The sequence below is a fragment of the Astatotilapia calliptera genome, chromosome 6 (assembly GCF_900246225.1).
Source record: "Astatotilapia calliptera chromosome 6, fAstCal1.2, whole genome shotgun sequence".
NCBI lineage: Eukaryota > Metazoa > Chordata > Actinopteri > Cichliformes > Cichlidae > Astatotilapia > Astatotilapia calliptera.
In genome coordinates this window covers 12613430-12630282 of record NC_039307.1, presented here as the reverse complement: position 1 = coordinate 12630282, position 16853 = coordinate 12613430, and the positions used below count along the sequence as shown (strand labels likewise).

Below are 16853 nucleotides of genomic sequence, written 5' to 3'. Positions count from 1 at the left end.
ACAGACATACAGAATAATATTTTTAATATATAATATTTTTGATTGTTTTTTTGCCCACATGGAGGGTTGTTATGCACTGCCTTATTTATGTACAAACTGAATGAATATGGTGTACAAGGGTATTATTTTCCAGTGGTGCAAGAAAGCTTTTGCATCCCTTGCAGGGGACAGAAAAGGGAGTTTAAAACTTCTCAGACTAGAAGGATAAATCGTCTAAGATTTGTCTTTGCCCTCTGCTTGCTGTTAGCTTTCTAACATAACTAACGTTCACATGGCCGGTAAGCCAGCCTAGCTTAGTCCAATGGCTGCAGTTCACACTGTTGGTGCATTTCTTCATCACAAAACCTTGACTTGCCAAACAACATAACACCTTGCCAAAATGTAACTTCATGTTATTTGTTTAGATGTGTTTGAAAAATGAGAAAAACTAAATTAAAGTAACTGTAGCCTGTGAACTAAGCTAGATAGTGTTAGCTAGCTACCTAGCTTACTTCTTGAGCATGTCTTGCAGTGGGCCTGGCAGGTATTTCATCACTGTGTCCATGATGCTTTCTTCCTCCTCCTCATCACCACAGCCAGCTGGCACAGCCTTCTTAGGTCTAGTCAAGCTGCCCGCTGCAGACTCTTCTTGGGCAGCTGCTGCCTCAGCCTCGGCCTCTTCACGCTTTTTCAAGCCATACTAGAGTTGAAACAGAAACACAAGTTTGCTGATAAGAGCTCAGACAAAAAATACATTGCAAATTTGTATTTGACAAAAGCACACAAAGAAAAAAAAAGCATCCATTTAAAAAAAAAACATGTTTCAATCAAAACATCATGGAAAAAGAAGTATTATTGCGCTGTCAGCCAGCTTTTTAAAGAGTGAGTGCTTCTTGTGAATCACATTTTTATAGACGCCTACACACTACATTTGTAAGATGCCATTTCTGGTTGACAAATGTCAGTCAAGTAATTTGGTAATCATAAAATAAAGCAGCTATGCATGTGACACTGCTAGCTTTGACATGCTCCAGCAAGGACATGGACATAGTGTGGGCATTTTTCACACAATCTGGCACAAAGGAATGAAGCTGTGGAGGAAACTGACAGTATCCTTTTGGTGACAAGCACTTTAGGAGCTGTTCCTCACTCTTTGTTTTCCTCCGGGAGAACTTAAGAAGTATAGACGAGGTGACGAACCAAGGGAGGAGTGCTGCTTTTCAACCCGCTGATTCACAGTGGGCTATTCCCTTCAGACCTGTCCCACCCACAGACTGCCTGCCTTTCACACTGCAGTGAAGTGGTTACACTGCAGCCACTGCAGTTTCAGCGTCTCTACAGCCCTGACTAGTTTGTATAAAAGAAATACAGTGTGTAATCATGGAACAAAGACAAACGTCCAAATAATGGCCTAATAATGTATAATGTAGCTTCAATTGTATCCTGGCTACCATTACTGTTTCTAAATCAATCTAATCTCATCTCATTTTTCAACAGCTTTTTACTTCTCTACAGCTCCTTCCTGATCTACTGATCTATTTCATGGGTACGAGAGCTTTAAAAATAGCACAAAGCAAGCACAACAATGTCACGGTAGTCTATTTTAAACAAGTTTTTTATATATATATAAATAAACAGTTGTGCTGTCAAGCCACCAAGATGAGAAGCCTTTAGAAGGTACGTGAAAAACAAAAGAGAGAATGGCTTCTAAAAATCCAAGTTTTTTGCCCATATGCATCTCTCGCGCAGTAAGCAGTGCTCATTGTATGACATTATTTAATTCTACATTAATTGTTTCTTTATTGTCTTTGTTTTGGTGGTTGTTTTCCTTACAAGACTGACTGACTTACTATAGTTCTGTTTGTTGGGTTGAAAACTGTAAATTTTACTTTATGACTACCTTAGCTAGCCACAGAGCAAAATCCATTTTTTTCATTATACCTTATCTCTGATGCCTTGTCTCATCGATTCCCTCTCAGCCTCCATCTTGGCATATTTGTCCTTCCTCTCCTCCTCCTGCTGCCTCAGTGCCTCCTGTCTCTCCTCCTCTTTTTTCGCTGCATCAGGGTCCTCTTCCTTTTCCTCTCCACCAAGCATTTTGCCAACATCAGGAGGGCCTCCTGAGAGACACGAAACAAAAAAGAAACACATTAGACACAACAACTGCTCCAGCAGGCTTTCAAGATTGAGCTGTCAAATTAGTTTGCGAGACACGAGATGACAAGCAGATAAACTGACTGAATGAAATAGAGGCAGATGTATTTCACAAACACAGGTACAACCTTCAGCATTTCACCTTAGAGCTATTATTATCTGCCAGTATCCAATGCTATTTGACATCAAATGCAAAAACATTTCCGTTTTTGGTCTTTTGTTGGCCCTTTTCACTCACTATTTGATTTTCTTAAACAGATACTGTCTGAGCAGTTATTAATGGCACCTCTAATATGTTTACAAGCTGATTTCAAAGATTGTTTTAGCACAGCTCCTTTGCTGCCTGAGTTAGTTACAAGCATGGTTTAAATTAAAATGTGGTACTTCCAGCTACACCACAAAAGCAAGGGCTTACCTTTTCTCATGATTAGCTTTGGACACCACAGTTCTTCTTATTAATCTAGCATGCCATCCACTTTGTTGAATGCAAACACTGCATTACAAGGGCACCCAATAAAAACAAGTACTCTACTGTAGTGTCTTCAGTTACCCACAACTGACTGAAATTATTCCTGATGTCTTTACTATTTGTATTTTTTTTAGTCCTGCACAGTTGCCGTGGAGCACCCATAATTTCGCTTTATTGTCATTGCTCTTTGTTGGCTCTCTGATTCTTCTATTCTAATTCCAACCAGATACTGTTTCACAGTCCATTTGGGGAACATGTGTTTATAGTTGGTGCCCTCACATGTCGTGTCACAATAAAATAGAGGGAAATGGATGTCTGCATTGACCATGATGTTCACCCTCTGCTGGTAACACTTGGTTATTAATTCAGAACTCACAGTGTGGCCCATTTTGCTTGATTTTGGGAAATGAAACCAAAACATATCAGGCAAAGCCTATTTAAAAGACCAGTGCAGATGATCTGGTCCCAACAATCATCTGACTCATACAAAACTGAGACACATTTTGATGAAATGGACAGCAAAGTATACCAAAAAAGGCAGCAAAATAGAACCTTATGCTGGACCCTATTTAATATTGCTGGAAAGGCATTTGCAAGTTCCTTGTAGATGAGATCATTAAAAGCCTTTTAAAAATAAAAAAAAAGCAAATATTGACGACTGGTGGCAATTAAAACATAGCTGAATTTGCCCTTTCCTTCTAAATTCCAGTCGTCCACAGAGCTCTGTGCTGAAAGCAATGAATTTTATATTAAACATGCTTCCCTGAAGTCATGTTATCATAAAACACTGGATACATGTTCACTATTATGCAGATGATACCCAGCTGTTATTATCTAAAAAGGCAGAAAAATGAATACTTCACGTGAATGGATGTCTTAAAGACACAAAGGTCTGGATGACCTATAACCTTTCACTTCTAAAATAAAACAAAGCTGGGATTATTGTTTTTGCCCCTAAAAATCTTGAATTGAATGTAATAAACTTCTCCTGATATACAAAGTTTTAAAAAAAAGTCAAACAACATAGAAACCTCATAGAATCACATTATTTAAACAGAGCATTTGGCTCCCACACAGCATGTTTGCTTGTGGTTCCTAGAGTTTTAAAAGTAAAACAGGAGGCAGAGTCTTAGGTTATCTGACCGCTCTCCTATGGAACCATCTCCCAGCTTGTATTTGGGAAACAGACACGCTCTCTACTCGTAAAAGCAGGATTACAATTTTTCTATTTTTCCTTTTGAAGAAGCACATAGTGAGGGCTACAGCAGGTGACGCTGACCTATCCCTTTGTTAATCTGCCTTATGCTGCTGGAAGATGACCCATGATGCACTGAAAATGACTTCCTTCAGCTAGTAAACGCCATGAAATGCAGTCTTTTCTCCCACAGTTTGTGTTTTGTCCTTGTGTCTCTATGCTCTCCTTTTTTTCCCTCTTCTCTTTCCCCTCATCCCATAACCTGTCCCTGATGAGTTTGGTTGTGCTGGGAATCTTCATGTTGAAAAGGAGTTCTTTTGTCCCACTGTTGCCGAGTGTTGCTGCCAGGTAAATGCCTGATGGTTGAGTCCTTACCTTGCAATATAAAGCACACTGAGTTAGTGCTATGTAAATATAACTGAACTGAATGGAATTCTGCATTAACTAAGTAGTTTAAATGTTAGTGACCCCAGTAATGGCTGCAGTCCTAATAAGTCTCAATGTGGAATTTGAGGAACATAGATGATATCAGATAGGCTATGGATCAAACGGTTTTTGCATAGCACACTGTTGATGTATACAGTTATTTGCCAGATGACACGGCAATACGCTGTTTCTGCAACAATCAGAAGCAAACAGGAAAAAAAGACGTACTCATGAGACTAACAGTATAATCAGTATGACACAGGATGAAAGAATGGTGACAGATTTCAGAGAGTACACAGTTCTGTATATTAATCTACAAGGCATAAGCCTTTGAATATGCTTTGCACAAATCTGCTTCCTGTGCCTGTCAGAGTTATACATCTAATAAAATAATACCTCCTGATTTCAGTACAGAAAATGTTGACTTCTGCAAACACGAACAATAGAAAACAGTAGAAACAGTCATCAAGCATCATGATATAAAAGATTAGGAGAAAAACCAGTGGTCTGAAGAATCTTGGCAAAGACGGGAGGAGATAAGTAGCGAAGAGGCGGAAAGAAGAACTGGAGAATAAGGAATCTAGGATATCAAGGCAGTCTACATCCGAACATTTTGACACAACAAGAAGGGAAGCAAGAAGAGTGTGATGAGAAGGAGAGAATCTGTCAAAAATAATCGTCCAATTTGTTGAAGTGTTCCAGTTAGTGGGATTATCCAACAGTTCATGTGAAGTTACAGTGTGACACAGAGAGAGGGAAAGTTGGAAAGGAAGCAATATGGAGAAAGTGCTCAATGAAGGAATAAGTTGTGTTAGAAAACAGTGAAGTAAACGAGAGAGTGAGGTTAGAACGAAGAGTGGGATTGAAAAGGTAAGAGGCGGGCAAGGACGTCGGACGAGAAAAATCAAGCAACCAAGGCACAAGACTGACTACTCCTTCAGTCTTCCCCTGGTGCTGTTAGTTTTTCTGATTCATCAGCATAATAAAAACAAACTGTAGCAAAATGTAGAGAGAGATAAAAGACATCTAAGGCAGAAGACGAGAAAAGATGAGTTGGCAATGGGCGAGCACAAGGGTGCTGAAGGACAGAAAACGAAAAACACATTTTTGTGTTGGGTAATTAACAAAACACAAATGACACCAGTTTTTCTGCTCACATCTCAAAATAAATTGCATCAAATATTCAAACAGAATTTAGCATAAAAAAAAGCAACCTGAGTAGTCACAAAACACAAGTTTTAAAGGATGCCTGTATTTCCATAAGCAAAAAAGGTTATCTGGGCTTTGTTAGAACAGACTAATAGTAAAACTGCGGGACAACACTCGTAACATTGAATCATTACAGCTTGTATGGAGAAGTAGGCTTATTTGCCCTCTTAGTTAACCCCCAAATTATAAATTTTTTTTTGCAAAAATTCTAATTGTAATAAAGGCCCTACAGCTCATTTGATCTATAACCTCAATAAAAATACATTTAAAAAGTCACATTTTTTATTTTAAGTCACATTTAATACAACAGATTATACACATTATAGCACATATAATTTACAACTTATAGTCCTAAAATGGAAATAGGGTACGATTTAGCACAGAACTACTTTAACTGACAAGATGCTAACTTAAGCGTATTGAGTGTCCTCATTTTCTTAGTCAGATCCACTTCTCACTCGTGATTTAACTAAACAGGATGGTGACGGTAAAAAAGCTCACAATAAGGCTTCAAAACAGGACCTCAGCTAAAGGGCCGTGGCTACACTTAAGTATGCTGAAAGATCGCCTAGAAGAACACAATATCAAAATCTAAAGCTCTCCAGACACAATGAGGAAGAGGGCGATTGAAAGACATCAGTCTTAGAAATGTTACAAGGCTATTTCTAAGGCTCTGGGGCTCCACAGCTTCTCAGAGACTTTATTACAAAGGAAGAAGACTTAAAACAACAGTAAGACTCTGACAGCTCAGGTTGCAAACACACACTGTGCCAGTGCTTATGTAAAAAAGTACACTCAACGGAATAAGCTCCAACTCGTGCATGAAATGGAACACATTAATGTTCTAATGTTAAAAAAACATAAAAATAAAATCTATAACAGGGAGGAAAAGTTTTCTAACCCTGGAGCTACACCACCTACGGCTGGTTTCACCTGCTTATACTTTGCTAGGCTTGCAAAAATAAGGGATTGACAACTGGAGAACTAGTAATAGCTCTAGCCCAGGGGCTAGGAAAGAAGACTGTAATCTCAAGACAGTTTGAACAGGTGTTGTATGGGAAGTGTAGAGCAGCAAAGCTACAATTATTAACAAGCTCAGTGGTTCTCAGACCTTTTTCCCACTGCAGAGGCTGAAAAAGTTCATACTCCAAATTCCTTCAGTTCTATCATTCAATGAGAATAAAAACAATCCAAACTGAATTTCTTCTATTTCTTTTTCCATCAATACAAATTATGTTCATGCAAGTTAGTTTCACTCCATATCTGTGTTCCCTGCTTATCCACACCCAACCAGCAGTGAGTTTATTCTCAACCAAGATTTTAAGCATTGCAATAGCAGCACTTTTTTCAGCATTTAAAGCAATTTATCAACAGCATTAATGAGCCACTTGTATTAAACTGAAAAGGACAGAGAAAGTCAGAATCTCTTTATTAAAGAGAATAAATTCAGAGGGAAGGAAAGAAATACAAGGTAAAGTGAGGTATTAGCTGCATCAGCATTGGATGAGCAGCACATAGAAGCCAACACAGCAACATCTGGCAGAGCATGCTATACTTGCTCCTTTCAAGTCTGCATCTGTATCAGACAGTGAAAGAGAGGCAGGTTACAGCTAAAGTCCTTAGTTGTCAACATATATGGTCAAACATGAGGTTTTGCATGGTTATGCAATTTCTTTTTATATGTCTTTGAATGCAAGTGATAAATGTGCACACATGTTCACACGATGATAAACATTGTATTGCTTTCATATGTGCTGAGAAAAGGTGCCATTTAAATGTTAAATGGACTAGCAGTTATAGATATATAGTACTTTTATCTAACATTCACACACACACTCAAATGGATGCATTGGTGGTAACTCGAGGTTCCGTATCTTTCCCAAGGATGCTTCACCACATAGATTGGAGGAACTAGGGATCAACCGACCTTCCAATTAGTAGAGAACCTGCTGTATTAAGTTAAAAATTTTTGAATGTTACCAGCCCAGACAATGATTACTAATAAACACCACTATTCTTTGACCACTGGTTTAGTCAGGAAAAAGGCACTGCACTATGCGAAACTATGGAAACTGAAATAAATGTTTACATGAATCGATACTGTCAGTGTCAGAAAATCCCAGATAAACATGGACTTCAAGATCAGCTTATGGCCCAGATCTGGAATATTTCCAGCAGAAGCTGTGTAAACAATGCCGCTGAATCCCGTCAGTAATGCAATGACTCACAACTAGCTGAGCCTCACTGTCAAATAATTCCCTAGGAAAACACGGTGAAAAGGGCCCTCAGCTCTTATTTTAACAACACTAAATCAAACCAAAATAAACTTGGTCTGGTTTCACAAAATCCTATTTGTGCATTCAGATCATATTTGTTCAAATAGAATAAAGGACGATAGCTTTAAAACTGAACAATGAGTCTGGCTGTTGTTTTGTAAGCCATTTGCCACAGATACATTAACGCCCTTTTAAACCAAAGTAAATTTATTTAGCTTGCTCTTATCACAAAGCTGTGGTGAGCTATGTTTTTCAATTAAAATCAGTAATATCAGCCACTTTATCCATAACAGACATAGACATGCCCTGCTGTGCCACTGGATATTGTAGATAATCTTGCTACTGACCACATCGAAAATACAATTCCAAGATAATCCAAGTACAACATTTTAAGTCATTTCCTGTATCACCTCTCTTTTTAATTAATATACTATGATTTCTTTCCTCCATGTTTGGGCATTTCCTGCTTAATAAGAAGTGTCATTTCTTTAATCCCTTCCTTCTGAAAGTTCTTCAGTAAATCTTTGTTAAATCCAAAGTCTTGAGGGAAAGTGGCAAAGAAGACTAACCTTAGCTAACTCTCACAGAGTTTCAACTTTTGACAGAATCAGATAAACAGTACTTATCTCTCTTTTCCCACTCAAAGTTCTCGGGCAAATCCCCTCTAAGCCCAGTGTGTGGCGAGAAAGTTCACAAGTGTGCTGTAAAGATTTCCAGCAAGTTTGGCCTTTGGGATATAAGTCATTGTCTCAATAACAGCTTTGTGAGACGGTGGAGGAGATGGTGGGGAGCATGTTAACTGTGATTTTGATTTTTTTTTTTTTTGCCTACTAATTGGTAGCAGCTTTAATGCCAGCTTATATTCCTCTCCCAAAAGTGTCCCAAGGAAGCATCTCCACCCCATTACACCAACAGCAGCCTGACCGTTGCAGCTAAAGTGAAGATGGGGTGAGCAATCTTCAATTTTCTAATTTTGGTTAGCCCATGCAAACTCTACTCTCAGTTTCCTGTTTTTAGATGTCAGGACTGGCAGCCGGTGTCGTCTTGTTCACTGTTCAACATGTGTGTTCTCCTGCATTCCTTCGTTTTAAGGTGGTTATTTGAGTTACTGTTGCCCTCCTATCAGTTTAAAGCAGTCTAACATCTCCTCTACCACTCACTGGATATTGTCTTCTTTTTCAGACCATTGTCTGTAAATCAGAGATGGTTGTGCTGGAAAATCCCAGCAGATCAGCAGTTTCTGAAATACACAGACTTTCATTATCGTTCTGTCAGTCTTCTTTTTATTCTGGTGCTTGATTTCAACTTTGGCAGGTCGTCTTGAAAATTTCCACAAGCCTGAACGTACTGAATTGCTGCCATGTGATTGGCTGATTAGATAGCTGCGTTAACAACCAGTTGAGCTTATGAGCTGTCTTCTAAGCAAGACTTGAGATTCGTTCTGAAGGTACATGGCCATTTCAGCACAGGAAAAATGGTATTAGTAATAAAAATGCTGCAGCAGCATGTAACAATCGTCAGGCTATGAATTCGAAAAGTGATACTTTCTGTGAATTTGCCTTTCTCAGAACCCCTCCCCCGTCTCTCTCTTTCACTAATCATGCCTTATACGGTGGAATAATTTAGTTGTTGAATCTGGATGTACCAAACAGACATGCAGTCACGCACACCTTGCACTCTAGCAAAAGCTCAAGGTCACTTTTGCAAATGATTTGATTTCTTGGAGTTAACACAAGAAGAAAATGGGAAAATTATGTGTGGGTGCCAGCTGTAGACCTCCACACCAATCAAGTAATGACAGCCTCACTCCCTTTGCCAATCATATTAGAAGCTTGCTAAATGTGATTATCTCTACTTTGAGGCGATGGGGTGAGCAAGCAAAATCTCAAGGTGTCTCTTCTGTTCATTCCACCTCAAATAACACAGTTTTGTCAGACTTAACTAATGAAAATGTCTTATGATCGCATTTATGTGTTAGAGTAAATAACTAAATATTATTACAGCAGAGAAACGATGGGGTTTCATATTTTTACCAGGAAAAACTAGCATGTTCCCATTTTGTTTACAATATGTAGAACACTAATTTGCTGAAGCGGTAAATTCTTTGTAGTTTTTAGCCAACAGTTAGCAGTCTGTGTGTAAGCGTGTTTGATCATGGTAAAATGTGGTCTTGGAGTCTTTTACTGCAGCAGGAACTACCAGATATGTGGTGAAGAAATTATTACTGGGTGCTCATGGGTCAGACGATGGTATCTAGCCTTAATGGTTTCCAGACAACAGCAGAAATGAGCGATTCAGCTATGCTGGCATACTGATCTTTTAATTTAATGATGAAGGAACTGTGTGTATTTAATTATGAGACATTATTCATGTTATGGTCTCAGGTCTTTGACCAAGCATTTCAAGTTTGGGACTGAGTCTGATTTCTTAGCTCCAGCTTTTGGTTATAGTTTGATTTTCATTGTTTTCATTAGTCTATGGCCTTCTGGTTTTTCCATATAATTGTCATGCCTCAGTGTTTAGTTTCTTTGTTCTTGAAATCTTTTTTATTTGGTTTTATTTTTCAGTCTTACCTTGTTTATCCCCCCTGAGTTCTCTATGGGTTATTGTAAAAATTTTCACCACTATTGGCGATTTCCTGTTTGGTTACCTCCTGTGTTGCTTTGAAAGTCATACGTTCCTTGCGCTTTTATTTATTTATTTTTTAACCTCTTCTTGCCTCTTTTCCCATTTTGAGTATATAGGCCCAGACTGTTCTTTTCTCCTTTGTGAGAGCATCTGTTTAACCTCCTCTGTGTTTCTAGTCAGTCTTACATTATGTTTTACCACCTGTTCATGGACTTTTGCCATTCATGGACTTTGATCTTCACCCAAACAAAGGTCAGCTTTCTGTTCATTGGTTTCACATGCAAGTCTCCATATCATTCACAACATCTGACAAATAAAACAAAATACTCAATATTAAGCATGCACTCTATTTAATTTCTAATTCCTGCCTTTTATTCTTTGGGTGTCATATTGATGATTATATCAATATGATTATATCAATATCAATAATTATTCCACTGTGCCGATTCAATTAGCTGTCTACTGTCCTACTGCAAAGTCCCCCTAAACAGATCTTTAAAGCTGGCCTTCAGGTGTACTTGAACTTCACACCTGTAAAGTTTCATGACTGTGTTTTGCACATTTGGTGCCACCAACAGACAAACACATAAACTCTAGTGTACACGCATTGCAAACTTCTGTGTAAAGACAATCTTCTTGGCACATCTAACCTTCCCATAGCTGAAGAAATTGTTGAACAAATGGAAAAAATATAAAACTTGCGTTAACGTGCGTTAAATGAGTAATTAAATGTGACTATTGACTAGACGATTGCACTTCTGACTTTTCTGCAGATGCAGCAGTCATGGTGTCACTGCTGTTGCCTGAGGCCTTCAGAGTTTGATTGAGCTCCAGACCTTGGGACTAAATGACTAGCGCATTTAACAGCTTCCCATTCTGTCAAACTAACTTCAACTTTTAGTTAGGAGTCAGGAGGTGCCAAGTCAGCACCCAAGCATTCAGAGGTTGAAGCAATCACTTAACAAGGAGACAAAAGTGGATCTGGAATTTTAAGATGCATTACTCTGTACCATAGCTCAGAACTAGCAACAGATCTTCACGGATGAATCATAATAATAAAATCTAATCTAACTGCATAATTTTTTGTTTCCATAATGGAGATTTTTAGGATGCTGTGGGCTTTTAAACTGTAGTCCAAGAAGCTCAAGGTACTGTATAATTTAATTTAATTTAATAATTTTTTAAAATGAGATAAACATGCCTAAACATACCTGTTCAAGTGGTTGTAAGCACCCCTCATCTGTATGTGCCCATCCGTGCATGCCATTTTACTCTGAGAAGTTCCTTAAGTTGGATTAAAATACTTGTTTCATCTCATTACATCTTGTTCTTTTCTTTGCATTTCTTTTGCTTCTCAGTAAGACGGAAATTTATAAAAACAAAAGAAGTTTCATTGTATTTTAAAATGTCTGCATCACCAAGCAGGTGCCTACAAATTTTTCAGTTACACTGTTTGTATATCCCATCTAGGAGCTTTCTGCAGCTTGCACACAGCAGCAGTATAAAAATACGTTGGTAGGTTTTCATTTTTTTTTTTTTTTTAGTTGTTGTGTGAGGAAAAATATTATGTCTGGGAGTCGCGTGACCAGCGGTGTCGATTGTGGCAAATGCAGCAAACTACCCAGCACTCTTCAAGCTTTGGATCTTAGTCCTGCTGAATCATCACAGTTAAACATCGCTCTGTTTTCTTTCAAGTATCTGTAACTAAAGAAGCCTTGGAGGATTACTTAATGCACTGGCAGCATCCTCTGTCACACAGACTCTCATCCGCACATCGCCAAACATACTCAGCAAAACACTCAGTGGCAGGATAGCAAATCCAAAAACAGGTAAAAAAAAAATCATCACTGGATGGAAACGAATGCTGTAGAAATGAAGAAATGCTGCTTGATTTATTCTGTTATCTGTCTCTCAGCAAGCTACCTTTCTGCAGATTGTTTAAATTGTCTCATTAAGGTTGTCTGAATATTGACTTAAGGAGAAAAGAAATAGTCACAGGAATAAATGGAGGTCATATAAATGTTTCTGTCAGGAGTTTTTCAGTGTATACATGCTAGTGTGGATTTTAGAGGTCAACACTAACAAGGTCAACACTCCCGAGCCAGCTTTTCCAGCTCTTCTGAGGGAACACCAAAGCTTTTCAAAGCCAGAGCTTCTGGGTCTCCTTAAGGTTGCCCATGACTACACAACCTCTCGGAGACAACATTGTTGAGGAGTTCTAATCAGATCCCCAAGATACCTCAGCTAGATCCATTCTGGTAAATGGACTGGCTCTTATATAACACTGTTCTACTCAAAGCATTTTTAACTTCCAACATGGTGAATGGCCTGTATTTGTATCCTAAGGACCTCAAAGCGCTTTACACATCCAGTCATCCACACACTGGTGATGGCAAGCTTATAGCCACAGCCACCCTGGGGCGCACTGACAGAGGTGAGGCTGCCAGACACTGGCGCCACCGGGCCCTCTGACCACCACCAGTAGGCAACGGGTGAAGTGTCTTGCCCAAGGACACAACGACCGAGACTGTCCGAGCCAGGGCTCGAACCGACAACCTTCTGATTACAAGGCGAACTCCCAACTCTTGAGCCACGATCGCCCTTACTTGTAAGCATATTTCCCCAACAGCACCACAAGATGTTCCCTCTAGTCTAGTGCTATGGAGACCAGGCTTTTGTCGAAGTCTCCATTTTGACATCCAGGATATTTCTAGCCTGACAAGCTATGCCACATCCCATGCTAGGCAGGCTAGCCTAAATATGTGTTGGAGGTTTTACATTGACACCATTTCACATTACAGGTTGTGCATCCTGACCATTTAATAGGATATGTTTAAGCCTGTAAGTCATTGTTTGACAGCTCCACACATAGCAGGGGGGGCTGGGAGCAGTGTGTTGCTGCACAAGTTGACAATGTTGAAAAGGATGACAAAACTGAAATCAGGAACAGTGATATTTATGGCACGGTCAGCATTTTGATTGATACTTTCCCTGATATCTCATTAAGCACAGTGCTGCACAGATTAAATTTAGAACTGATGTTGGCGCTTGAGTCGGTACCTAAGTTACGCTCATGTCATAGAAATCCACCCAGTATTACTGAACATATTTCAGTCTCAATTAGACATCCACTGTAAGACATTGCTAATTAATAAAACATGTTATTCTGTTTCTTTTCTTTTTTTAATTTCATAGCTGTCACTGAAGCCTCGGGGAAATGCAAGAAGGGAAAGAGGGGTTTGACACATAACAAAGGTCACTGGTTGGAATGAAACCACAAGCACTGTATAGCTCAAACTGCTAAAGCACGGAGGAGACTCAATGATCCAACTTAATTAATTAAATAATATTTCACAAATATTGATTTACTGATTTTCAGGCTCTGAGCATCAGATTGATAGCTGAGCTCATTGATTAACTGGCTAACTGGCTTGCCTCCTTCATTAACCTTTCACCCCCCCTTAGGGAGCTTTAATGATGTTTTGCAGTGTCAATACTTTGTGGACATTTTCGTGGAAAGAGGTCACTGTGTCCAGACTGGAACTACAGCTTGTGTAACATACAAAGGCATTAACAGCAATGCATCCCAGAAGGAATAATTATTAAATATTAAATATGACACCCATCCTGATAATCGTCAAACTTTCTCTCTGCATCCTTACTCTCTCACCTTTCTCTCACATATACAACAAGGATCTGTTCACGCAGACAGGCCTTTGCATTCACTGTAATTTATCTTTTATAAGGTGCACACATCTATATAACACACTACCCCGCCCCTGCACTGGCAGTGTACACAGATAAACACCCACACTGTCAAATCTATTCCCAATGTCTGCAGGGGGAGTGCAGCCCAACCTATGCAGAGCAAAACTACATCCAGTGCAGTGCAGTTGATTTAAGAATTCACAGCACAGCTGCACAGCACAGGAGCTATGCAGAACAAGGCAGCGCTTGCATCCTTTGCATCCCAATGAGGAGTTGGGGCTATGCTTTAACTCCAGCTGTAACTGCCTAACATCTCTGTAACCTGGACAACAGCTCAACATCATGCACGACTGACCAGGTATGAGTGAAACCGCTGCATTGTAGCTACTGGTACCACTTTCCTGCCCTTCACCTTGAAGCTATAGCTGACGAGAAGGATGAATTACAGAGCTATAATGAGGATTAATTAGGGGGCAAATAATAGCTGAGATAATATTCTAAGGGATAATACCTGAAGGCTTTAAAGGACAAAAGTCAGCATTAATTCTTGGCAAAACCGCTCTTCTCTATCTCTCTTGCCTCAAAAGGTGCCACTGGTTGGACTTGAAAAGCCGAGTCTGCTTGGGTATTAAAACCATGTGAAAACCTCATGCATTAAAATCAACCTACAGTAAGGCTGCCTCCATCCTCAGAAGGTGACATTTTGGAGATACGCGGCTTTTTCACTTGACAGACGTATTATTGGTATATGACTAGATCTATCACTGCTGCTGCCGCCGTCCTATTTCATCTGCAGCGGTCCTTAACCTGGTTCCAGACTGATATGCTGGCCATAAAGACAAGGTTAAAACACTCAGCAGTTCTTGACAATAATGAAGCACTGGCCAACAGAATGCATTTATTGAAACAAGTTATGTTGCAGCCTTGGAGGTTTTAAAAAACAGTTGGCATAAAACAAAGAGGAAATATGATGCTATAGAGAGTAGTTTGATGTTGGATGCAGTCCAGTGTCTCCATAACTATGAGGCCAGTACCAGTATACTGCTGCTACTGCCGCCAAGCATCCTGTTAAATCCTTTACGCTGCAGTGCTGTTAAATCAACCTCACGCCGGGCAGTCTACTCACCTCCCAGCGCAGCTTTCATTACAAAATTCATGATGAAGCAGTTCTGTGTTCTCCTCCTTCAGTGGTCGCGTTACAGGGACAGACCTGCAGCCAGGGAGACAGAATACACAAGCTGTGACTGTAGGAACACCACTGTTTCACTCCAGTGATTCTTACACAAGTTTGATGGGATGGGTTTGGGGTGGGGGTAGAAATGACGAGGCACAATGCGGACACAACACGATGTTCAGACGGAGATCCCTGTTTGGTAAAGGAGTCACTCTAAAGAGAATATCTTCATATTTAGTAGCTCTCTGGAATTTTATTTCCATTAGCTGCGCTAAAAATGTACAGAAACCATCTCAAAATGTGAATAAAACAGGGAATAGTTAAACTTCGAGCAGTTAAAACATCGTTACCCTTCAGGATAACACTGTGTCCTGAGTTTGGTTGAGGCACCTGTGCCCTCAATTTACAACTGCGCTCTGTCTTGCGCATTTTATGCTGACAGTGCTGGACTGCCTGCGATTTGTCTTCACGGAGATAACTCCCAGAAGCAAAGGGAAACAAACACGGGGTCAAAGATGAGCAAACCTAGGCACAATTTGTGTCACTGCATGGGTCTTAGAAAGATTGACCACACTGCTTTTAATATGCATTCTGCTGATTTCTTATAGTACGTCTGATTCTTTTGTGTGAGTATATTGGTAACTGTGGCGTTTTCCTGCATGTCTTATTCCTATAATAATCATTTACATTGGATTTGTAGGTATTCAGAACAAATCAGCAGTTCATTTAAAACTTTAAAAAGAAAAAAGCTATGATTCTCTACGCTGCTGCTAAGGGGCTCACAAGTGGATACTTTGTAGTCATTTCAAAAGATTATAATGTCCCAAAGACATTTCTACAGCATTCAAAGCCTGAGTTAAGTCCCTTTTTAGGACATAACAACCATGTAAAGTTCTGCAGCATTCGCACCATCCCACTGACATTGCAATACACACTATAGCAGAATTTTTAAAAAATCCACTTGAGAACTTGCTGCACGGTTGCGGCATCGCTCTTTCGTCAGCGATTTTATGCTCAGATGCTCAAATCATTTCCTGGATTCCTTCCTCTTCATCGGTCTCCTTAGCTGCACCTTTTTTCCTTCCCCCCATATGAACCCTCGCAGTTAACACTGTATTATTATCTGCAGCATGTCGCCACAGTTCGTGCACAGAATGTACTATCTACTCTACAAGCTTAGAGCGATGCATCCCCTACTCTTTTCAGGGGACACAACTTACACACATGCCAGTGTTTTTGTTTCTTTGTTATTTTTTGTTGTTGTTTTTCAGTGGACGGAAGCATCGGCATCTTGTACCAAGTGCCCGGACCTATCACGCACCCTGTCCCGTACAGTGAAGCCACACGTCAACATCCCAGTGGTTGCTCGGGACATCCTTTACCTTGTTTTTGATCCTCGTCCAAGTCCCTTCTAAAAGCTTCGTCGCGGTGTTAAAATCTTCTCTCCTTCAAAGGGAAGGCGCAAAATACAAGCCGTGTGTCTTAAAGGCTGGCTTGTGTCTTTCTCCGTGTCTCACCGCTCACGCTCTCAGTTTGCGGACATGCCGGGCTGCAGCGGTGGAGGAGGAAAGACTATTCCTGCAGGACGAGGGAAGAACATGCAGAGGGAGAGGGAGGGGGAGGGGGCAGGAGGGA

The 16853-nt window shown here is 39.9% G+C and overlaps 1 protein-coding gene across 1 annotated transcript; it reads right to left on the bottom strand.

Moving 5' to 3' along the window:
* Window positions 1-16820, bottom strand: cplx2a (complexin 2a). The gene is made up of 4 exons (XM_026170383.1): window positions 16601-16820; window positions 15171-15254; window positions 1921-2099; window positions 1-679 (listed from the first exon to the last, which is right to left on the bottom strand). Exons 2-4 carry the CDS (start codon window positions 15199-15201, stop codon window positions 488-490), a joined length of 402 nt encoding a protein of 133 aa, XP_026026168.1. The 5' UTR covers window positions 15202-15254; window positions 16601-16820; the 3' UTR covers window positions 1-487.
* Between the last annotated feature and the right edge of the window lie 33 nt (window positions 16821-16853).

Bases quoted from the DNA above. Each gene is read 5' to 3' on its own strand.
- cplx2a (XM_026170383.1), bottom strand. From the start codon at position 15,201: ATGAATTTTGTAATGAAAGCTGCGCTGGGAG. The intron at 2,100-15,170 runs GTGAGTAGACTG...CGTGTCTCTCAG, and splicing joins AATGAAAGCTGCGCTGGGAG to GAGGCCCTCCTGATGTTGGC. The intron at 680-1,920 runs GTATAATGAAAA...TTTCAACTCTAG, and splicing joins GACAAGGCATCAGAGATAAG to TATGGCTTGAAAAAGCGTGA.